This window comes from Humulus lupulus, chromosome X (assembly GCF_963169125.1).
Source record: "Humulus lupulus chromosome X, drHumLupu1.1, whole genome shotgun sequence".
Lineage (NCBI taxonomy): Eukaryota > Viridiplantae > Streptophyta > Magnoliopsida > Rosales > Cannabaceae > Humulus > Humulus lupulus.
Window position 1 is genome coordinate 223,888,445 of NC_084802.1, and position 25,165 is coordinate 223,913,609.

At 37.6% G+C, this 25,165-nt stretch overlaps 1 protein-coding gene across 4 annotated transcripts; it reads left to right on the top strand.

Moving 5' to 3' along the window:
* Nucleotides 1-9,202: 9,202 nt before the first annotated feature.
* On the top strand, nucleotides 9,203-14,413 carry LOC133807100 (synaptotagmin-2-like). Of its 4 annotated transcripts, none has more exons than XM_062245251.1 (13): nucleotides 9,205-9,408; nucleotides 9,544-9,671; nucleotides 10,358-10,441; nucleotides 10,520-10,570; nucleotides 10,680-10,803; nucleotides 11,536-11,654; nucleotides 11,774-11,875; nucleotides 12,279-12,353; nucleotides 12,580-12,656; nucleotides 12,745-12,991; nucleotides 13,156-13,506; nucleotides 13,829-13,960; nucleotides 14,082-14,413. In XM_062245251.1, exons 2-13 carry the CDS (start codon nucleotides 9,561-9,563, stop codon nucleotides 14,208-14,210), a joined length of 1,602 nt encoding a protein of 533 aa, XP_062101235.1. In that variant the 5' UTR covers nucleotides 9,205-9,408; nucleotides 9,544-9,560; the 3' UTR covers nucleotides 14,211-14,413. The 4 variants fall into 4 exon arrangements, with proteins under 4 accessions (XP_062101238.1, XP_062101235.1, XP_062101237.1 ...); XM_062245253.1 differs by having other exon boundaries at nucleotides 9,547-9,671; XM_062245252.1 differs by having other exon boundaries at nucleotides 9,205-9,373.
* Nucleotides 14,414-25,165: the final 10,752 nt, after the last annotated feature.

Sequence of the window (25,165 nt, forward strand, 5' to 3'; positions counted from 1 at the left end):
CCGAAAGAGCACTTTTGAGGATTGAGTTTCATGTTATATTAAAATATTTGTTATTTTAAACAAATTCAAAATAACTGACCAGTTATCAGATTTTTGTTTAAATAATAATATTTTAATCATATTAAAATATCTCATTATTTATTTAATATTTAAATAACTAAAATTGTGGAATCAAGAGACTGAACACACTCTCTTATGCGTGTAGCACAGTGACTGTGCACTATGCTACACGTGTACCACATACCTGTGATGACATGTGATTTTTCCCAATTTTTATTATTATTTAAATACCAAAAATCCCAAAAATAAATTAATTCAAAATTAATTATATTTTTGTTAAATCAAATAATTAATTAATTCTCAATTAATTAATTAGACATAATTAAACAATAATTATGTTTGATACATAGAAAAATATTTTACTTATCACATATGTCCTTTTTGCCCATTTTTGTGTTTACCTTTGTCAGTGATTGTTTGAGTCATTTCGGGGACCATGGACCTATAACATTAAGCTCCAATAAATTGAAACTAAATAATTAAACTCTTTAATTATAATAGTTAATTTATTAATTCTGATATTACTCCACTATAAATTCAGAACTGCACTCTTTATGTTATAGATATACTTTTACAGAAATCTTTTTCTTAAGTCGTCCATTGATATAACCATCTTTCAATAGTTCAACCCTCTAATTAATTAGTTCATAAATTAGAATGGAAGAATTACCATTTAACCTTTCTAATTTACTTCTTATTCCTTAAGTACCATTAATTCACTAGTGAATAATTAATCTATAATCTAATTATAGATTTGAGCTCAAAATCATTCAGTTCCAGAATTAACCCTTAAGGGAACTAATATACGATCCGTTAGGAAAGATTAGATTCCGTATTGTTGATACATGTTCCCAGCCATCCATGATATTAAATCTCCAAATCAAAAGTCATTAGCCTCATTGTTTGAAGAGACCTTAACGAGTGAATCAAAAGATTTAATAAATATGAACATGAGTTCATGAACACTCAGGATTTAGGTTGATCTATAAATGATCATCAGTTATGATATGAATTACAAGTCTTTATTGTTAAATGGTTTTTGGATAAAGACTTTAATTCATATCGGTCCATGTCATATATAATCATATTATATAAAGCACCTTTACCGAGATGTCTTTCCACATCAATAATCTGAATCTAGATTATTTGTATCATTATGATACTCAGTAAACCATACTTACAACTCCAATTAATGAATTCCATAACTTTAATTTGTTGTTGTTGACTATTTTTATTCATTCATGTGATCTTAATTCTCTCGTACTAATACAAGATCACACCCTCAATAATGAATATGGAATTTTTATGATATTTACAAAATTATTCAAATAATAATTTAACAATCTAAATATGACAATAATAATAAACCATTGTATTTATTTATTCACAGAAAAAACAAATGTCTTTACATGCTTTTAGGACACACTCCTAACAATCTCCCACTTGTACTTAAAGCAAGTGAGGCATTTCTCTCAATCCCATATTACGTACATGACCCTCGAATTGCTTTGCTGGAAGCGTCTTCGTGAACGGGTCCGCCAAGTTGTGTTCTGATGCGATTTTCAGAATGGTCACATCTCCTCTATGTACGATTTCTCTGACTAAGTGGTATCTGCGCTCTATATGCTTTCCCCTCTTGTGGCTTCTTGGTTCTTTAGAATTGGCCACTGCTCCACTGTTGTCACAGTATAGAACAAGTGGTTTCTCCACTTCTGGAACTACTTCCAAATCTGTGTAGAACTTTTTCAGCCAAACTGCTTCCTTAGCTGCTTCACAAGCTGCTATGTATTTAGCTTCCATGGTTGAATATGCTATACTGGATTGCTTAATGCTTCTCCAGACAACTGCTCCACCACCAAGAGTGAATATTGACCTAGAAGTAGACTTTCTACTATGCTTGTCAGATTGAAAATCTGAGTCAGTGTATCCAGTAGGTTCGAGGTCACTACCCGAATATACTAGCATATAGTCTCTCGTTCTCCTGAGATACTTGAGAATATGTTTCACTGCAATCCAGTGTTCCAAACTTGGATTTGATTGATAACGACTGACAATCCCTACTGCATAACATATGTCAGATCTAGTACATAACATTGCATACATTAGGCTCCCTACTGCTGATGCATAGGGATACTTTCTCATACCCTCTTGCTCTTGTGGTGTCTTTGGACACTGATCTTTGCAAAGAGTAATTCCATGTCTGGTCGGCAATTGACCCTTTTTGGAATTCTCCATAGAGAATCTTTCAAGTACTTTATCAATATAATTTGCTTGTGAAAGTGCTAGGAGCTTGTTCTTTCTATCTCTTAGAATTTTAATGCCTAGAACATAGCTCGCTTCTCCCAAATCTTTCATTTGGAATTTGTCAGCCAACCATTTCTTTACATTTGATAATGTCTCTACATCATTCCCAATGAGTAGGATATCATCAACATAAAGAACTAAGAAAACCACAATTTTTTCTTTGATGTATTTATAAACACATGCTTCGTCAACATTTTGTTCGAAACCATATGTTTTAATAGTTTCATCAAATGTTAAGTTCCAAGATCTTGATGCTTGTTTCAATCCATATATGGATTTCAACAATTTGCATACCTTTTGATCTTGATCCTTCTTTATAAACCCTTATGGTTGTTCCATATAAATGGTTTCATCAAGGTGGCCATTCAAAAAAGCTGTCTTGACGTCCACTACTACGAACTCCATCATCTTGGTTGTTGAGACTGGGTAGTCTCCCAAGGTCACAGGGAGTTCAATGGATCCCATACAGGCAATCCCTTCTCCTGAAAAACCGTATAGCGTCATTGCACAAGCTTTTAGGTCACGAAGTGTGAGTCCCATCTTTTCTAAGATGGCCTTATAGAGAATGTTCACTAAGCTCCCATTGTCAATGAGAACTCGGTGAACCCTCTTGTTCGCGGGCTGGAGAGTGATGACCAGTGGGTCGTTGTGAGGAAACTGAACATGGGACGCATCGTCCTCAGTAAAGGTTATAGGCTGAGATTCAACCTTTTGGTATTTTGGAGCTCTGGGTTCGGGTTCATAAGGGGACCCGTCCCCAGTTTTCAGCTCGTTCACATATCGCTTTTGGGCGTTCTTGCCCGATCCTGCAAGGTGAGGCCTGCCCGAGATGGTTACCACATCTTCTCCATCAATCGGAGGGGGTCTCTCTTCTTCCCTAGCCCGGGAATTGTTGTTTTGGGCAGGCGGCAGTGCAGCTGTCCTCTGGCTGGTAGAAGCCTGATTATTGTTCTGGTTCTTGACATACTGCCTGAAGTATCCTCTCGAGATCAGACCTTCGATCTCATCCTTCAATTGCATGCACTCATCAGTAGTGTGCCTAGTATCTTTGTGAAATCGACAGTATTTACTGGAGTCTCTCTTGGACTTTTGGTTTCTCATGGGGTCTGGACGCCTGAAAGGGACCTGGTTTTCATTAGCCAGGTAAATATTCTCCCGAGACTCGTTGAGTTCAGTGTACACCTTGTACACGGAGAAATACCTTTCCCCTTTCTTCTTCTTTCCCATTTCTGCCTCGGGGTTACTTCCTTCATTCTTCTTCCTTTTGGAAGGGTATTCTGCAGGGGGTTTCGAGGCTGATGGGTCTACCGTGCTCGAGGCAGAGTTTATATTTGTCGTTGTAGTTATTGGCTGAGAGGTCATATTCAGTGTTGACCTCGCCTCTTCTACATTGACAAACCTCTGAGCTCGACTATTAAACTTGGTTATAGACCTCACAGGCTTCCTCTGCATATCTTCCCATAGGGGACTTCCCGGCATTACCCCAGCTCGGACAAGCATTAAATGACTGCTGTCGTCTACATCCCGAGCTCGGGCGACTTCCAGATTGAATCTTGTAACGTAGCTTTTCAGCGTTTCATTTGGTTGTTGCCGGACATTAGTCAGGACCAATGCCTCGGGCCTTATCCCGACCATGGCTCTAAATTGCTTCTTGAAATCTTTTGACAACTAATCCCAAGAAGTGATTGAATGCCTCTTATATTTTTCGAACCAGTTTTTCGCTGGTCCTGTAAGCGATGCTGGAAACAACATGCATCTAAGCTCGTAACCCACATTACTTGCTCTCATTATAGTGTTAAATGTACTTAAATGATTATACGGGTAAGATTTCCCTTCAAAAGGTGGGACATGAGGAATCCGAAACCCTTGAGGAAACAGAGTGTTGGAAATGTGGGGAGCAAATGGTTCGAGCTCCTCATCAGAATCTTCGTCCCGATTCCGACCTTGCTCATTCTATAAGAGCCTAAATGCTCTTTCCAATTGATCAATTCTTTCCTAAACTGGATCCACAGGGGGTCTCACCTGAAATTGGTTATCGTTGATCACAATTCCAGGCTCGCGCCTTCGCATGGGATCCTTGCGTCCATTTAGGCGATCTCTTAGGTCTGGGTTCGAGGGATTACCACTACCCCGATTTTGATTCAGGTGTTCCCGCAGGTCAGGGTGGTTCCTTTAGTTCCCAGTATTTCTACGTCCTTGATCATACATACTGACTGATCTGGTGTCCCCTGAGTCGTCGCTGGCGAGGCTCATCGCATGATTGTTTCGAGATGGATTCCTTTCAAGCTGCCTCGTCTCTACAGTACGAGATCAAGACATTTGGCTTCTCGTAGGCTGGGCGCCTCTCCGTTCTCTAGCAGCTTCTCCATTCCCCTGCTTCTGCCCAGCCCGCCTTTCCCTATCACCCTGGGTTGGTTGTGTGTTTCTCCGAGGCGGTGAGGGATATCTTATTGGCGATGGAGGGAACCGTATGGGTGATGGTGGCTGCCACCCATTTCGGGGTCTGGATGGTCCCGAGTTTGCCTGTGCCGACTCGGTAACATTCTGTGTGTTACTAGGATTCTGAGTCCGAGCCTCTGCAGGGGCTCGGTTATTCCCAGTTTCAACTGGTAACTCTGCAATTGAGTTAACCGGAGCTCTAGCCCCGGTGTTTCTTCGAGGCCTCGAGGGAGCAGGCTGTTCTGCCGGTCTTGTGGCAGCGTTTTTGCGAGGTCGCCCACGAGGCCTGCGGGGAGGAACATGAACGTCCCGCGGAGGTGGGGCTTGGACCTCAGGCGGAGGTTGGGGCTGAGTCGCCTGCGCCTTCGTAGCTAATCTAGTCAGCTCCTCGTTACGCATCTTGGGCTCAGCCAACTGTTTTCTTAACTGTCGATTTTCGAGTTCCACAATGGGGACATACCACTCAGGATTATAATACATGTCCTCGTCGTCCGTGGGAGTCGGAGGTGCCGGAGGTCCTTGAGAATCGGAGGACTCACTTCTCTCTTCTGGTTCTGGATTCGTCATCGGCTGTTTCCCAGGGCGGCGTGGATAGTTTTCTTCAGGAATATTCTGATCATTTGCAGCCATAGCTAATCAGGGATTGTACTGCTTAAGGCTCTCAACGAAAGCACCAAACTGTTGACGCCGTTTTTCGTCAACTTAAAATGTAGAGCAATTAAACAATAGGAACTATGGCACAGATGAATAATATGGTAGAACAACAAGAGTTTTACGTGGTTCAACAGTTAACTCTGCCTAGTCCACGAGTCAATTTTATTAAGACTTGGAGTTTTATGGAAATCCTTCAGAGATGAATTCTCTAGAGTTTCTCTCAAGAAAGCAAAAGATCCGTCCTTTACAAGTGTTCATGACCTCTCTATTTATAGAGAGTTTTCAGAGTTCATTCCCACATATTTCGGGAAGATACTCCTGCTTATTAATTGAAATAATGATATTAAATGCTGTAACTCCTATATACAAGGAAACGTCCCCTAAAGACCAGGAAAACGGATAACAGACTTGTTAATATCCCTTTAATGTCGAGACATTACAACAATAAATATCTTTAAATGTACAAAGCGTGTTACATCAGATGATTCATCAAATCTCCGAGATCATCAATCAACATCGCATCAGTCAAGGTTTACAGACAGGTTACGAACTGGCCATCTTATTCCAAGACTAGCTCAGAGCATATAATTTCTATCGAGGCTGTCATGATTCGAGCCTACACTCTTTAAGCTCGGACTATTCGATCTGAAGGCACTCGGTAACGAATGTATCCCGATGCTATGCCTTTCGAGCCTGGAAAGAATCTCGAGGTTACATGTCTTCGAGATTGCCATCTTGCCTCGGAGGTTTAACCTTAAACATGTGTTTTATATATCTCGAGCTCATACTTGACGAGTCTAGCTTTTGAGGTCACAATCTCAGGTCTCGAAATCTGGGTGTAACAAAGTTCTTTGAATTTAAGGTTTCCTTTCGGTAAGTTTCTTCTCGGTGGTTTAGTCCTCTTGTCATCATCTCTTTTCTTTAGAATACTTACATTCTTCTTGTTGGTTTTAGGAGCGTTCCAAAATCTCGTACTTGTTCTCACATCCCGGTATTGGTAAGGAAAATAGGATAGTTTCTATATGCTTATGTGTTATGTGTTATGTATAATATGTTATGATAATTTTATGTATGTTATGTTTTTTTTTACCTAGGGCTCATAGTTGCTTAGTTAGCAAGCCCTAGTGTTTATCATTTTCATGTTTAGAGTTATGATTTACCCTACCTCAAATATTAGACAGATTACCTAGATGGGTTATCATATACTATCATGTGATCTAACCTACCTCAAATATTAGACAGGGGACGTAGATGATTTATCACATGTCATAATAACCATTAATATTGCAGTCCTATATGGTATACATCTTTATAGTCATATGTTTATGTTTTATGCTTTTAGTAGATTTTCCTTGCTGGGCATTAGGCTCATTCATTTATTTTTATGTATGCAGGAAAATAGTTATGGCGGCGGAAAAATTCTTAGCAGCTTGGGATTGTGTATTGAGGAAGAATGGATTCGGTGGACTACGTGAACAATTCGAGGACGACGTTGTTTCAGTCTTTTATTATGTTTCTATGTATTTTTCGCACTTGGTTTTGTAAAAAATTTATTCAAGATTTAAGTTATGTTTTATTTTCAAACAATGGGATCTCATACCCCGCATTTATATATATTTCAACTTTTACTTTATAATTTTTAATAAAGTTATGAATGTTTCATATGTATGTTTCCTTAAGAATAGTGTCTATGTATAGTAGTTTTAATGGTCCAAAGTCTTAGAATTAGTTGAGTCATTACATATTCCTATAAATAGAGGGCTTAGCGGATCATTATTTTCTAAGTTATAATTCTCTAGGTTGTAAGCTGTCATTATACTCTGAAACTCCAAACAAAAAGCTAGGTGTGTTCATACTTTTATACATCGATTCATGTACTCTCTCAAGCTTGCGAAACTCAGTTGACATAGGCTCATCTGATTGTGGCTTTGAGAATTTTACTACAATAATAAAAGTATAAGTGGATGTAGGTTATTACCAATCTCTGGGGCCGAACCACTATAAAATCATTTGTGTCGTATTTATATTCTTAAGTTCAGCTCTTATTTCATATCGTTTATTTGACTATTTGTCGTTGGCCAAATCGGTGGTCAACAATCTCCTTCAACCCTTCCTGAAACACCTGAGCCAACTGGCCCCCAAGCTCTGTCCACTCAGCTCTCCACAATAGGACATTTAACTAATAAATGTAGAATTGTTTCTTCCTTCAAAATACACATCCGGCAAGTGGCTTCTATTGACACTTGTTTCAAATGTAACTAAGTCCGAGTAGAAATACAACAAGTAACAACCCACCATTTCATATTCTTAGCTTTTGGAGGTATCTTAAGTTGCCAAAGTTCCTCCAAAAACTTTAATTATCATTCGTCCCCATCTTCCTTTCAATTTTTGTAACTACTTATAGGCATTTCTAACAAAAACTCTACCAATCTTTGTCATTAATTTGTAATATTGTTACATTAGTTATCTACATATGTAAAAACCCCTCATTTTTATTTAATTTAATTACTATTCACATCACCCTTCTAATCCAAATTAAACACCATCTAATCGTATCTCAACTTACTTATGTGTGGCTTATCAATGGATTATGGAACATGTTGGAATAGATGATGGAAAATGGGGATGGGCAAGTAACATATACGTCGGTACGTCTCTTATCATTGCATAGAAGGATTCAAACCCTAGGCTTTTACTTTGTGTTTTCTTCAGTCAAAGGGGAAGGTACCTTTGTGTTCCTCAAATATCTAACACAAACTAATACTTGATGTTGACGTTTCCAATTCATTATGGGTTTGGGCCTATGCATTAATACGATTAATCACAATAGACCCATTAATGGGGTCCAATTAGAAGTGCACTGCCTTTCTTCATTATCTTAACAAAGAGAAGGTAATTATGTCCTCATTCTGGAATCTTTAGCCTTTTTTTGTTCTCCGATTATTATATTTGCCAGGTATTTGGCACCAAGATTAATCTTTAAAGCAATATTCTCTCTTAATCAACAACTCAAAAAGATTGACCAAAAGGGTTGATTTTGATTGGCCAAAAATATAATGCAATGTGTGCCATAATCTTAGATTTATAACCCCAAATTTTTAACTAATCCTCAGTTATGTTAAAAAATAAATGATGGTGTGTCACTATATGATTGTTCCCTTTCTTTAGGAAAAAAAAAGCTAAATAATTGTTGTGACATCTGAAACTTTTTAGGTGAAGACCCTAACCTCTTGACAAATACCATCTTCATTCAAATAACAGTATAACAAACCAACTTTGAACCTTAACTGTTTTTAGGTCAAACTATGCAATTAAGTAGAGGTGGTCCTTGTTAGTTTGACTTCATTTACTACTAACTATGTTTTAACCAAAACAAAGAGACGGAAAGAAAAAAAACCCCTCTTTATTATCATGTTTGTATTTTTATTTCATAAATTTTTTAAAACTGTAGCTGGCAGAAAATGAAAGCGTACACAAGAAAGAAAGGGTTCCAAAAAAAAAAGTTAAATAAAGCCAAAATAGAAGAAACGAATTGTTGTTTTCCTTTACACCTTTTTAATTCAATTAATATTATTATTTATTGTTATCCCAAAATCTGGCAAGTATTATTACATCCACTGAAAACAAAAATTAAATAAAAATCAACAGAAATTTTTTATTGGTCGTTCTATCTCCCTTCCCTCCCTTATTGTAAAATAATAATATTTCAAAAAAAAAAAAACATTGCCAATTAAAAACCACGTAGACGTTACCGACACTTAGTGCCCTCACAACATTCTAAACTTTCCTTTCAAACCCGTTTTTCTGTACTGTGAATTTAGTGATCGTTTCTCATTCATGACAAAAACCTTGGCCACCAAGATTTTAATTGCCTCATTCAATGCACTTTATCTTTCTGCTAAGGAAAAAAATATTTGTGGGTTGTCTTATCTGCTTCGTTGATTTTTATAGGTTTGATTTTGAGTATTCAGGGTTTACTCTCAGAACCAGCAAAGTGACTGTTAAAGGAGTTTTTCATTTTCTCTGGTTGTTTGATATATTTTTCTTCTTTGCTTTTTGTACTCTATTTTTTTTTATTTTTTTTAGAAGATTGAAGATCCGAGATGGGTATTTTGAGTGTTATGGCGGGTATTTGTGGTTTTGGAGTGGGAACTTCAATTGGGCTTGTGATCGGCTACTACTTTTTCATATACTTTCAGCCAACTGATGTCAAGGTCTGTCACACTCTTTCCTTTATTTAGTCTTCTCCACTTGTGTGAACGTTTTTTTTTTCTTTCTGAATTATGCACTTGTATGCTCGTACTAGAATAGTTGCTCATGTTTGTTAAGCTTGTTTAAGAAGACCCTTTAGGGTGTTTGTCCATTGCTTGTATTTACGGTCATTTGGATGGTACTTTTGGTTAATCAGTTGAGTTAATAGGTTCTCTTTCAGTTTGTCTCAATTATGCCCTTCATGTACTTGTATCCGTGTATGCTCGTACCAGAATCTTGTCGATTTTGGTGATGTGCCGCAGTGGCAGTGGTCAAAATTGAAATAACTAAAATAAGAAGCTGCGAGAGCTTGTTAATCTCGATCAAGAAGACACTCTTTAGGATATTTGTCCATTTCTTGTATCTTTTCAGTCATTTGGATGGTATTTTTGATCAGTCAGTTTGAATTCATAGATTCTATTAGCTTTACATAAAGTTCACTCATGGTTTACCTCAATTGGTCTTGCTATAATGCCATTTACTTGATCAATTTTTCAAAATTTAGGACTTAGGCTGGCTACTATTGTTGGCAGGATTGTTAGATCTTTTATATAACTAAGTCTATCTTGGAACTGAAAAACCTACTAAGATATTGATAGCATTTTGATTATGTTTATTGTCATTTATGTGCCTGGATCCCGTTATTCAGCCTCTGGTGGAGCAAGATTCTAAAACTTTTCAAGGGTTACTTTCAGAGATACCACTGTGGCTTAAAATGCCTGATTATGATCGCGTATGTAAGATAATATTTTAAAATTCTTATTTTCCCATACTCATATATTAAGGTTCTAATAAGTTTGTTTCTGTGAAGGTTGACTGGCTCAACAGATTCATTGAAATCATGTGGCCTTATCTGGACAAGGTATGAAGTATAGGTTTCATTTTGTTGCATTTTGCATATTTTTTTTTTTGGGAGTATTGACAGACACTTTATTCTTTTCCCTTTCTCCCCCCTATATTGTATGTTTCAGGCCATCTGCAAAACTGTGCTGACTATAGCTAATCCCATTATTGCTGAGCAGATTCCTAAATACAAAATTGATTCTGTTGATTTTGAGGCGTTTACCTTGGGCTCCCTAGCTCCTACATTTCAAGGTTAGAATCCAAACTTCTAGCACTGACTCACAGACACAAGTAAACCGAAAGTAAGTTTAAATGCTAGTCAACAAATTTCGGACATTTCATTTAACCAATCAAATTATGGTGAAAGAAATCATACCATATTAAAAGGAAGTTTATGACTAGTCACGTTCATAAGCTTAGGTGTGAATAGATACATGGTGACCTCCATAGTCTCTTGTTTATGTGATTTTATTTATCGAAGTTTTAATAAGAACATATTAATAGACGGAGTTAATACTTGTGGTTTCAAACTAAAAGTTATTAAAAATATAAGATGTCCTCCTCATTTGAGTAATGATGCTTCCTTGGGCAAGTATTTCTTCTTGAGCATTATTTTCTTCCGGATTTTAAAGATTTTGCTTTTTTGTGAATTTGCCTCTACTCTATGCTCTGCTGTATGTGGTATACTTACACACACAAGAACCAATAAATAGTTACCCAATCCCAATATTTGTTAAATACCTGCTGAGATTTGAACTACTGACCCCTTAAACAACACACACCTAACCACTTGAGCTAGAGTCAAGTGGTGCCTAATGTGATAAACTTTGGAGCCTGTTTTTGAGCCCTGCAGGTTTATTATATATCTTCTTGTTGTTTTTGGTGATTTTTGATAGACATAACTATGTATTTTCTGCATTTTCCATTGTTTTAATTTCATATTGCTGATTGTGGCAATGCTCATTCTTGGTCTCCCTATACCAGGAATGAAAGTGTATGTAACTGATGAAAAGGAGTTGATAATGGAACCAGCATTAAGATGGGCTGGAAATCCTAACATTATGGTTGCAGTTAAAGCGTTTGGTTTGAGAGCCACAGTTCAGGTATTTGTTTGATAGTTGGTAAAGTGAAAAAAAATATCCTATTTATTATGATCAAGCAAATGTTGCTCTGGATTCAACATTTTAGAATACTAAATTACCGATTCTTCTCAATGTTCTAGGTTATTGATCTGCAAGTATTTGTTCATCCACGTATTACCCTGAAGCCTTTGGTTCCAGAATTTCCTTGTTTTGCAAAAATACTTGTTTCCCTTATGGAGAAGGTATGGATCTACATATCTTACTGATGGTATATGGCTGATCATTGGACAGAAGGGCTTTTTTTTTACTTTGTAGTCTTAAGAATTGTGCTGTCTCTGATGATACATTAGACTAAATTTTGGGGCTCAGTTGTTGAATTCTTGAAGTATAAAAATCTTCTTGGTAAATTTTCATATCAGTATTGTGATTCATATGGCCTCTTTCTATTACGAGTCTAGTTATTTCTCACTGCAACTAATCATTCGAGGAGAGGTTGGATATACAGAATCAGTTTTGAGTTCTATAATTTGATGGCACTCTTATTTATTTGTTTATTTATTTATATTATGTGGCACTCTTTTAGGTCTTGTCTTAAAAAAAATCTTTATTTCCTCCATTCATTATTGTCTCTAATGTTTTTTGCAGCCACATGTTGACTTTGGATTAAAAGTACTTGGTGCTGATGCTATGTCCATTCCTGGCCTATATGGGTTTGTCCAGGTAGAGTACTCGTTTAAGTTTCGTTGATTGAGGCTTAGTTGAATAAACACATAAATACATGCATCCATCTTATAGACAAACATAATTTTCTGAGAGTACATATTAATCCTAATATAGTAACTAAATGAATATTGCTTGCAGTTTTAACTTATCTTTTTTTTATTATTCAGAGATGTTTCCTTTTGTTCCTTGATACTATTTCTTTTATTATTATTTTCTGCCTCAGGAAATGATTAAAGATCAAGTTGCAAACATGTATTTATGGCCCAAATCTCTAGAAGTACAAATTATGGATCCAACAAAGTAAAATTTGTTCCCCCTGATTATATCATAAAAATTCCATACCATAGGCCTATTGCTATAATTTGATGGTGTTGCTTAATTTTGGCAGAGCTTCGAGGAGACCTGTTGGAATTCTGAATGTAAAAGTGGTGAGGGCCTTGAAACTTAAAAAGAAAGATTTTATGGGTGGAGCAGATCCTTATGTTAAACTTAAGTTAACTGAGGACATGCTTCCTTCAAAGAAAACAACGGTGAAGCATAAAAATTTGAATCCCGAATGGAACGAGGAATTTAACATGGTTATCAAAGACCCCCAAACTCAAGCATTAGAGATAATGGTTTATGACTGGGAACAGGTAAATTATTTGTGAGATTTTTCTTGTTTGTATTGTTTGGATATGTGAATGCCGGCATGGCCAGAAATGTAATTTGCCTTCTCAGATAACACTTGCTAGCAATACTGGTTGTGTTAACTGATGTTATGTATCTAATTCACCTCTTTATATTTTCTAATTTTAAGGTTGGCAAGCACGATAAGATGGGTTTGAATACCGTTGCTTTGAAAGACCTCACACCCGATGAGTCTAAGGTTCTCACACTAGAACTACTCAAAAACATGAACGAAGATGATGCTCAGAATGAGAAATCTCGTGGGCAGATTGTGTTGGAGTTGACATACAAACCTTTCAAGGAAGATGAAATACCTGATAATGTTGAAGATTCAAATGCGGTACAAAAGGCTCCTGAAGGAACACCTGCAGGTGGTGGTTTACTTGTAATTATAATTCACGAAGCTGAAGATGTAGAAGGAAAGTACCACACCAATCCATATGTCAGATTGCTTTTCAGAGGCGAGGAGAAAAAAACAAAGGTAGTTTGTTACTTGTAATACTCAGGTCATTATATACATATATATAATGTAGATATTATGGTGGTTTTGTTGTAATTAGCTATATGTTGCAATTCAGATATTATGGTATTAACCTCAACTTCAGGAGCAACTTATCTGAGACCAAATGATAGTTTGCCACGTTCAGTATATATTTGAAATCCACTGTGAAGTTGTTCTCTATAAATATTTATATAAGCTTATGCAATGGTGACAAGTTTTCTTGAATCGAATGTGGCACTACCATTGTTTTGAACTGAGTTTCATGTTATTTTGACTGGCATCATGTTTTATGATAATGTAGCATGTGAAGAAGAACCGGGATCCAAGATGGGATGAAGAATTTTCATTTACGCTGGATGAACCTCCTACCAATGATAAGCTTTATGTGGAAGTTGTTAGTGTTTCTTCAAGAATGGGCTTGCTGCATCCCAAGGTTACTCATCCATGTTTTTACGATATTGTGGTCTTAGAGCTAAATATTAGAAATACAGTGTTATTCATATAGTATACATTGAGAAGTCACATATTAAAATTATATATATTTTTTCAACCAGGAAGTTCTGGGGTATGTGGATATAAAACTAGCTGATGTGGTTAGCAATAGAAGAATTAATGAGAAGTACCATCTCATTGATTCCAAGAATGGAAGGATACAAATTGAACTGCAATGGAGAACCTCTTAACTACTATTAATGACCGTCAGTTCTGATCTGGATTTGTAGGTCTAAATCACATCTCCCACGGTTAAGGTTGGCTGTAATACAGTGTTTTTTTTTTTTGGCCCTGGTAAATACTATATTGTAAGAAGTGGTGTTGTTTCACTCTTTGTTTTTATATTTTTATTGTTTTAATATACAATTTAAAATGTGAAGAGAGTTTCATGTTATATTGATTAGCATTTTTGAACTTGAAAGTAAAACCAATGTTTAACTAGATTGACTTAGGTACTTGGCTGTACGTGAATGAGTCATTCACAAGTAACCACTGATGCAGCGCTGAGGCATTTATTGACACTTGTCTCATTATATGGCTCCAACCTATGTTAGCCAAAGCCAATAGACAAAATGCCAAAATGACATGCTTCCAAACACTTTTCTACACGTGAACTCTTGTCCAAGATTGTGGAAGTTTGAGTTACCAACCTTCTACTTTATAGAGATGTTTCATTCCACTTGTCGTAAGTACACACGTTGCACTTCTAATACTATCATACTGAGAAATTTGAATAAATGTTAATGTCCTTTCTCATTACCATATTCAAGTATCTTTATGTATAGGGGCTGTTATTCATGTAAATTTCTAACCAAACCATTTGAAGTGACTAATGCAAACCCATTCAAAATAATGTTTGACTTGGGTGATGCTGGTATAACTTTTTTAAGTCGATCACTTATATATGTGCTTTTTTTTTTCATGACGGTGTATAAGTTAGTTACAAGAGACTTCTTATAAATTTTCTGGAAATTCCGGATAATTTATGATGTTGAAATCATGATTTAAATAGTTTATTTTACGCATGTATAAATATTGAAACAAGCATGTGTGCAACAAACTGTTTAAATCTTGATTTTGATATTATAGATTATTCGAAATTTCCTAAAAATTTGTGGGAGGTGTTATGATTGGTTAAATACATAGTGAAATTTATTAGGCACGAATAGATGCAAAAACCATAATGATTTCGCTAAAGTCAACATGTACGAGTTGACTTTCGGTATGCATTTATAAATTATCTTTTTGAGTCTAAAGTGTTTATTTGGAGTATATAAAATCACTTAGACATTTGAAGATGTTTTGAGATAAATTTTGGGGTGCCAAGTCAGAAAAACCTGCATTGCGTCGCCTCTAGGAGGCGACGCACTGCCGGTCTCTGAAAGTACTACACAAGCGACGCATCGTCTGGGTCTAGACGACGCGTCGCCTAGCGGTTCGTACAGGATCGTATAATGATGTGTTTTTGGCTCAAAAATTCAAATTAAATGTTCTAGTCTCATTGGTTGAGTCTAATGAGGGCCACTATACTATTTAAATGAGTCATTTGAGTTTTTGGTGGATTGATCACTCACCTCTCTCTCTAGCTCTCAAGATTACTAGTTTTCTCCAAGACTTTCATAAAAAAGCTTGACTTGTTTGAAGATTCAAGGTTTGTAAATCTCAATCTCATTCCATTGTAGTATCTTCAAGCAATCTCAAATGGGAAGGCTAGGAATAGAGATTTTTGGACGACAAATCTCAATTTGTGTCACGCCTTTGTTACATTTATTGATTCACATAAAATCATTGACTTGTGATTTTATGTAACCAATGTTCTACAACTAAAAGGTTCACTCTACTACTTGTTCTTATTTCTGTCATTTCCTTTGTATTATTCATCCATTAAAGGGTAGATTATCTTTGGTTTATTCATTTGAATTGTAATATTCAAAGTTTGTGTATAGCCATATACCTAACAATTAAAAATTTCTATCACTAAACCCTTATTTTGTCTTCAAAGATTGTCTATTTCTAAGATTTATCTACTAACCAAGGCTATGGAGTAGGGATGTAAATGGGGTGGATCGGCCCCGCCCTGACCTGCTAAGCTCCCGCCCCGCCCCGTTAAGGCTTTTGATGCGGGTCGGGTCAAACCCGCCTCGAATGTGATGGAGCGGGTCAGACCCGACCCGGTTAGGTTTTTTTTTTCTTTTTTCTTTAATAAAAGAAAAATTAGTTTATTTTTTTAAAAAAATGTTACAATATAAAATAAATGGCAAATTTTTTTTTTCATACTAGATAGAAATGAGTTGTCCAATTTTTTTTATAAATGGTCTTGCATACTAAAATAAATAAAATTTAATATACTTCAAAACAAAACATTAATTTTCTCCTCTATCTCTCTTAAATATATTTTGTCTTGTTATATATATATTAATATATATATACATATATATGGAAGACTTCTCAATGATTACTACCCATAGATGGGTACCAATAATTATAATGATGTGGCAACATAGTGACTTGGTATAGCAAGTCACCAATGGGTAAAAAAAAATTCTACATTAATTTTGAATTTTCATATATAATGCTTAAATAAGATTTTTTTTAATTATTTAATTTAATAAGCATGTGACCGCCATGTAATCAGGTAGCCTTTCCAAAAATTTAAAAAAATCAAAAATTATTTTTAGAAATATGAATTAACAACTATAAATATGGATCATTGATCTTAATCTAATGGTTAATATTAAAGTAATCATCCATGGGTAATAACCATTAAGAGTGCTCCCATATATATATTTATATACATAGATCACCCCAAATAATGGTAGTAATTGATTTTTTATTTAAAAATTCTTTAATTACAAAAAAAAAAACACAACAGCAACTAGGACGGGTCGTGATCTGACCCGCTTCAATCACTAGCAGGTCGGGTCGGATCTCAACCCACTCAGTTTTCACTCCGCTTATATCCGAATCGGGGTTGCCCCGTAGGATCGGAGCTCCGACCCGCCCTAATCCACCAGATTTTTTTATCATCCCTACTAAGGAGGAAATCTCTTCAATCTCAGCCCTCAAGTTCATGTCCTGTGATCTAGTGAGACTAGTCGATTTGATGGTTCAAACTTTGTGCGAAGACAAGACAAGATCAAGATTCTCCTCACTACTTTGAAAGTCTACTACATACTTAACAAAGTCCAAAGGATGATGACTCTTAAGAAGTGATTAAAAAAAGGAAGAAGTGTGAAGAGGATGAGTTAATATGTCGATGCCCTATTCTCAATGCTCTCTCAGATTGTCTCTATGATCTCTACACCAACACTACATCGGCAAATGAGATTTGGGAAGCTCATGAGAAAAAGTACAAAACCAAAGAAGAAGAAGGAGAAAGAGAAGGAGAAGGAGCAGGAGTAGGAGGAGGAGGAGGAGTAGGAGAAGGAGAAGAAGAAGAAGGTACCAAGAAATTCCTCATAACTCAATACACATGGAATTTAAATTTTTTGATGGAAAACTCCTCCCCCAAGTACATGAGTTGCAAGTTATTGTGAGTAAGTTGTCTACACTTAAGATGACATTGCCAGAGTCCTTCATTGTGGGTGGGATCATAGCCAAGTTGCCTCCATCTTGGAGGGGCTATAGAAATAAAATTCTCCGTAAGAATGAGAAGATATCTTTGGAGGAGATCCTAAAAAACCTTAGGATTGAAGATGAGTCTCGTTCTAGAGAAAAGTGTATGGAAGATTCCAATGGTGGGACCTCCAAGACTAATATTGTAATGGCCTGAATTTCCTAATAAGGGTTAGGACCTTGATTAGGAGGCCGGGAGGGCCATAATTGATTTATTATGTTGTTTAGTGATCATATGCATGTTTATGTGAATTATATTATAATATGATGATAAATGCATGCTTATGGGTGTATTTATAATTATAAGGGCATTTTGGTAATTTGGCCCATTGAGGGCGTAATTGTGTATTTTCGTGCATGTGGGTGAGTTATGAATGGTACCACATTATATGTGGACTTGTTCGAGCCTTTCGGCATGAGACGATCATGAAATGCAAGTGTTCGGTCTGGTCATAACAGGTTTAAGTTCGAGGCTCGGGGTGAGTTTAATGGTTAGAACATTACCGGGAACTAAAGGGTAATGGGGTATGGATTATTGGTATGTGAGAATGTTGAGAATAGCGGGAATTGGAGGGTGTTAATTATGATTAACGAAATAGGTGCGAAAGGACGGTTTTGCCCTTGGTGGCTGTTAAGGTTTTATTTTAGACTTGAGGGCATTTAGGTATTTTCACCCCTTAAGGATGTATATCAGCCATTAAGGCTGTAGAACCTTGTCAAAAACAAAGTCTCCTTTATCCTTCTCTCCTGATGGTTTTTCTCCTCCATTTCTATTTGGATTTTCAAGCTTTGTTTGAGGAATCAAGCCAAGGAACCAAGTTGGGATAAGCTAGGGTTATGCTCCACCATTGAAGAGGGTGTGTTGCTGAGATTGAGGTGAGTTTTTAGCCATTAGAACTCTTGGTTTTGCTCTGTTTTCTTAGTTGAGTTCCAGCTAGTTTTTGGGTTGGAAAGTGGGGAATTGATTGGAGTTTTGGCTAGGGTTCTTGGGGTTGTGGTGCCTAGGACATGTGGAGGTGGCATTTGGGTTCATTTGGGACTTAATTTGATGTTTGGAAGCTTTTGGTTTGGGTTAGAAATGGTGGAATCGAAGGAAGAACTTTCTGGGCAGATGCTGGCTGAAGGTAGCGCTACAGCGCCCAGTATAGGGCGCTACAGCGCTACCTGCAGAGGAGGCTAGGGCGGTTTGGTTCTGTCTTGAGCGCTGGGGTGCTAGGAGGGTAGCGCTACAGTTTCTTCAAAACCCTGTTTTGAGTGTTTTTAAGGGTTTGTGGCTCGAGGTTTCAATCCTTAAGGTCTGGGATCGAATCTACTCACCGTGTGGGTATGTTTCGAGGTCCCGAGAGTGGGGTTTTGGTCAAGACCCTATCTTTGATGATTTTCATTAATTGGAGATTGTATTTGGTTATGACTAGGTGACCGCTAAAGGATTAAGGATCGATCGTTCTCAAGGATCGTTCTTGTTCTAATTCTTACTCGAACCCGAGGTAAGAAAACTGCACCCTGTGTATATGTGACATGCATGGTCATTCTTGATGCGTGTTGGATGTTTAAATGTAATGCACGAGAAACATGTGATTAGGACATGCTTTGTATACTGAGTATGATATTGTTCAGAGCTTGAGCCTCTGTGTTTATGCATGATCCTAATTGTGTTAGTAATTATTGAGTAAGCATGCTGAATGCCCTGTATTCGGATATTTGACATATGATATATGTTTGGTGGCATTGCTTACTTGTGTACGGCACTGACTTATTAGTCAGAATCGACAATGGTGTCAGATCCATCTGTGAAGCTGTGACTTGCTAGTCAAGTTCACAACGGGTTGAACACTGGTCGCATTTCACTGACCTAAGAGTCAGAAACGGCATAAGTGTCTTTAACGCAGGGCCGAATGAAGATTAGATCTAATCGATATCAACATTGAATGACTCATATGGAGTATTAATGCTGGACTGACCTTAAGGTCGATGAAACTTATAAGCGCTTGGCTAGTCTAGGACTAGTTACTCAGAGCCAAGGCCTAAGACCTAGGTGACTGCTTGTCACATGGCTAGGGAACAGAGTTCCATGGTTATGACTCTATGGTCATGAGGAAGGTTTTGTTGATGACTAGTCATCATGCACCTATCCTATTTAAGCTAGTGAAAGGATCACTTATCTACTCGACAGGTTTATGCTGGTGACTATTTCACCAGATACCTATCTTGTTTAAGCTAGTGAAAGGATCGCTTATCTATAAGCCCTGGTGACCCTATCGTCACATGGCTATTGGGAACGGAACCCACCTTAGTGACTAGTACAACTGTCACTCTTCTATTTGGGGCTAAAAGCCCTGGATGACTATTATGGTCATTGGTTGATGTGTTATACTCAACATTGCGTGGATTTGTTTGCCTGCTGGAATAGGGCTATATCTGTTAGGCGTGTGCCTTATGATTTGATGACATGTTATTACTGTTCATGGGCATATTGAGTTTTCTTGCTGGGCCTCGGCTCACGGGTGCTATGTGGTGCAGGTAAAGGCAAAAGAAAGCTGGACCATCCTTGAGCTGGAGAGCTTAGGTGACGACGTGTACATATGCGGCTGCTCGACCGCCACGGCCGAGGGTTGAAAGAGGAACTAGGGTTAAACCCTGTTTTGTCGCCTAGATCGGCCTGTTGTAAATATTTTTCCTGTAATAAACTCTGAAATTATATTTTTGGGATCTCAATGTATACAATAAATGTTCTAATGAAACGTTACATCTTAACCAAAAAATTTAATCCCTAAACCGCTAATCATACTTAGTTACACGATTTTGGCCAAATGACTCGATTAGCGAGTTTAGCACTGGTTACAAGGCACACTGTAACGGTCCCTGGAGTTTGGGGCATTACAAATACCATAGAGAAAACCTGAATCCAAGGGAAATGCCCACAAGAAACCCCAATCAATGAAGAACAATTACCTAGTCCCAAAGAAAAATGAAGGGCAATTCAATGGTGTGAGAGACTTGTTTTGTTTGTGGCAAGACTGACCACTTGGTTAGGGAATGCAAGTTTGGAAAGCATACAAACTTTGGATCCAAGGTTAACACAACCGAAGAGGAGTTGGTTGCAACCTTGAGTGAGGTAAGTGATATGGATTGACCATTGAGGTTTCAGATGGATTTTCTGAGGAGTAACAGGGATTGTTATCATGGCAAGGGAACTGAGTCTATCCTAAGACTGACACAAGGACATAATTGGAAGTATAGTTATAAGAACTACCAATTTGGGGTTTACCAGATCTAGTTCCCCACTATGGGATACATTGGTGTGGGTTGATAAAGAAAGAAGTTGAGATATTGAGGATGTGTGCTGAATACAGACAATTGAGCAGGTTGGTCGTCAAGCATGAGTAATTGCTACCAGGGACTGGTGATTTATTTGATCAGTTGAAAGACAAAACAAGAGGTCTGAAGATTGATCTTTGATATGGTTATTACCAGCTGGGGATCAAAGAAGGAAATGACATGTTGAAGACAACTTTTCATACATGATTTTATGGATTTAATGAACAGAGTGTTCCAGGCTTATCCATACTGATTTGTGATGATCTCCACTGACAGTATTCTGATTAACTCTCAATCGGAGACAGAGTATGGGCAATATCTCCAGTAGATAGTATAGGGATAGAGGGAACACAGATGATATGTCAAATCCAAGAAGCACAAGCTCCGGTTACTTTAGGTGACATTCTTTAGTAACGTTGTTAGAAAGAATGGGGTTGAGATGGATCAATCCAGAGTTAAGGAATTTAGAAATGGGCTAAGCCCAGGAATGCTTTTGGGATTAGAAGTTTCCTTGGAGCAACGAGGTATTACCAGTGTTTTATAGAAGAATCCTCAAGGATTGCTTCACCATTAACATAATGGACACGTAAGAATTGGAAGTCTGTAAGGTCAGACAGATATAAGAACAGCTTCCAGGAGTTGAAGCAACGATTGATTACTACTCTAGTGTTGAATTTTTTGTCAGAACAAAAAAACAACTAATGTGATAGCAGATGTTTTAAGCCGGAGGGATCCGGGATAGTTATTCAGTTTAGAACTGATACCGAGAGAGAACAAAGGAAGGTTAGATAAGTAATTCTCGGTTGATGAGACATAGAGAGGACATCCTAGCTACAGTGGCTAAGGACTATACAGTTTTAGAGATAGGTTTATTGAGGTATAAGAGTTGGATTTGTATTCTGATAGATGTTGTATTAGACGGGAAATTTTGGGGGAAGTCCCATACTATACCATTTTATTGCATCCAGGCATCGCGAGGACGTAATAGGATTTAAAGAATTTGTATTGGTGACCTGGGATGAATAGGGATATAACTGGTTGTGGGACTAATACCTAGCATGTGAGCAAGTGAGAGTTAAGTAATAGAGACTAGCAAGGCTGTTACAGCCTCTAGGGATCCCAGAGTGGAAATGAGAGGATATCACATGGATTTTGTGGTGGAGTTAACCAGGACCGTGGGTCATCATGACTCGGTATGGGTCATTGTGGATCGATATACCAAATCAGATCACTTTCTGTTAGTGAGGACGATTCATATATTAAAGAACATGCTGCGAGCATGTGTACTGGACTTTGAAGGGTCCTAGAGTAAGTATTTGTCTTTGATAGAGTTTTCCTACAACAACAGCTATCAGTCGACCATTGGAATAGCTCTTTATGAGATGTTGTAGGGTAAGACATGTAGATCGCCCATTCACTGGGATGAGATGGGAGAAAGGAAACGCTTGGGTCCTAAGGCAGTTCAGAGGACCAATGAGGCTATTGAGAAGATTAAAGCTTGGATGCTCGCGTCTCAGAATAGACAGAAAAGTTATGCAGATCTGAAGTGTAGGAATGTGGAGTTCTAAGTGGGAGACTATGTCTTCCCTAGAGTTTCATCATGGAAAAGGGTGAAGAGATTTGGAAAGAAGGGCAAGTTGAGCCCTAGATTTGTAGGAGTGTTTGAGATCCTGGAGAGGATTGGTCAGGTGGCCTATAGATTGGCCTTACCTCCGGCATTGTCGGCCATACACAATGTGTTTCATATTCTAAAGCTTCGGAAGTATGTATCCGATGTGACTCATGTATTGAGTTACGAAGATCTGGAGCTGTAGGCAGATCTTTCTTATGAATAACAATCGGTCTAGATATTAGACAGGAAGGGCAAGGTCCTGAGAAACAAAACAATACATTTGGTTAAGGTATTATGGAGGAACAACAAGGTCAATGAGGCGACATGGGAATTAGAATCAAACATGCGAGATCAGTATCCCGAGCTGTTCAGGTAAAATTTCGAGGACGAAATTCCTATAAGGAAGGGATAATTGTAACGTCCCAATTTCCCTAATAAGGCTTAGTGCCTTGATTAGGGGGCCATGAGGGTAATAATTGAATTATTATGTGATTACATTCATGATTAGGTGTATTAAGCATGCATGTGGGCCAATTTCTTATTAGAAGGGCATTTTCACAATTTTGGCTTGTTGAGGGCATATTTGTATATATATATATATGTGCTTATTGATTAAGACCACATTATTATGTGGATATATTTGAGTTGTTCGGTAGGAGACGATCCTAGCGAGCAAAGTAGTGGTTTAGTCATAAAAGGGTTAAATACCTAGTTCGGGGTGAGCCTAGGGGTATTTTGGTAATTTAGTATATTACCGAGATTTATCGGGTAATGAGAAATTATTTGGTAATTATTTGAGGATATTGAAATTAACGAGAATGATGAAACATTAAGTGGGATTAGCGGGGAAGGTGGCAATGACAGTTTTGCCCTTGAGGGCATTAAAGAGTAAGTTAAAGGGGCAAGGAATATTTTAGTCAGTTCTTGCCTAAGGGATAGATATACCCAGCCAACCTATTCAGAACATAGTAGAATCAAGGAAACACTCTCAGCTCTCTCTCCCATTCTCTCTCTCGTTACTCTCTCTCTCTCTCTCTCTCTCTCTCATACCTCTTGGGGATTTTTGGAATTTGGAGGAAGAAAGGCTCAAGAATTGGAAGATTGAAGCTCAATTTGGGCATATGAAACTTAGGATTGCAGCTTAACAAACTGAGGTAAGAATTCTCTTTGTTTTTCTGTTAATCTATCATGTTTTTGAGGTGTTCTTGAGCATTGAAGCTCAAGTTTGGGTTTTGAGTTTTGATGGGGTTTTGATCAAGTTTAAGGTTGGGTTTTGATGGTGTTAATGTATTGATGATGTTCTAGGACTGAATTATGATTATGGGATGTGTTTGAGGTGGATTTTTATGGCTTGAATTCGAAGAAAACGTAGGAGGAAAACCAAGAAATTTATGGGTTCTCATGGTAGCGCCACTGCCCTTGTGATTGGGCACCCCTGCGCAATGTAGAGGAGGGCATGGGGCTCTCTGTTTTTGTTAGGGCGCCCTTGCGCCATGCAGGGGGAGTTCTGGGGCTTTCTGACTTGGTTGGGCGCTCCTGCCCTATAACAATTTCAACAAGACTCAATTTTAGAGCTTGGGAAGAATTTGGGGGCTCGGGGGATGGTTCCACCACCACGTTGGGTGGGATTGGAAGTCCCGAGAGCACAGGATTTGTAACGTCCCGAATGAGCTATTAAGGTTGAGTTTCTTGATTACTATGCCTAGATGACATAATAAGAATTATAGGTAGGATTAGTGGAACATATGTGTGATTATGTGGTATATGCATGTTTAGGTGAATTAAATATGCATGTGGGCCCATTTCTGTTAATTGGGGCATATTTGTAATTTTTGACCCGTTAAGGGTATAATTGCTTTATGTATATGTTTTGAGTGAGACCCCAGATTTATGGGGATATATTTGAGATGTGTGGTCCGAGACAGTCCCAGGGAGCGGATTAGCGAAATAGTCACAACGGGGTCGAATACCCAGCTCGGGGTGAGCCTAAGGATATTTTGGGGAAACCTAGTGAGTATATCAGGATTTATTGGATAACGAGTAATTATTTAGTGATTATTTGGGTATGTCGGGATTAATTGAGAATTTATAGGGCTACTTGAGGAATAGCGAGAAATGTGGCAAATGACGATTTCGCCCTTAGGGCCATTAAAGGATAAGGTTACGCTTAAGGGGAATTTAGGTCTTTTATCTAAGGGATAGACTCGGTTAAGTTGGAAGACCCTAGAAACTAAAAGAAACTTGTACAAATACTATCTCTCATGTTTTTTTCTCTCTCCTTCTAAGTTTTTCTCTCAAAGCTTGGAAGTGTAGAATTTTAGAGCTTTTAACTTGGTGATGATCTAAATTAGACTTGAGGTAGTGACTGAAGATTGGAGGCAACTAGGAGTACCAACAGCTAGGAGGGGATTCGAATTCTGCTGAGATTCAAAGGTATGGAGTAGAACATTGAGTTATTTAAGTGTTGTTGGTGAGTTTTGAATTTTGATGTTTAGGAATATTTTAGAAGCTATAGGTTTTTAATTATCGTGTATCTGAATTGCTGGAATGATTTGGGTGGTTTATTTGGGGTAAAAAACTGAGTTTGGAACAATTTTGGGG

Bases quoted from the DNA above. Each gene is read 5' to 3' on its own strand.
- LOC133807100 (XM_062245251.1), top strand. From the start codon at position 9,561: ATGGGTATTTTGAGTGTTATGGCGGGTATTTGTGGTTTTGGAGTGGGA. The intron at 9,672-10,357 runs GTCTGTCACACT...CCCGTTATTCAG, and splicing joins TTCAGCCAACTGATGTCAAG to CCTCTGGTGGAGCAAGATTC. The intron at 13,961-14,081 runs GTTACTCATCCA...TTTTTCAACCAG, and splicing joins TGGGCTTGCTGCATCCCAAG to GAAGTTCTGGGGTATGTGGA.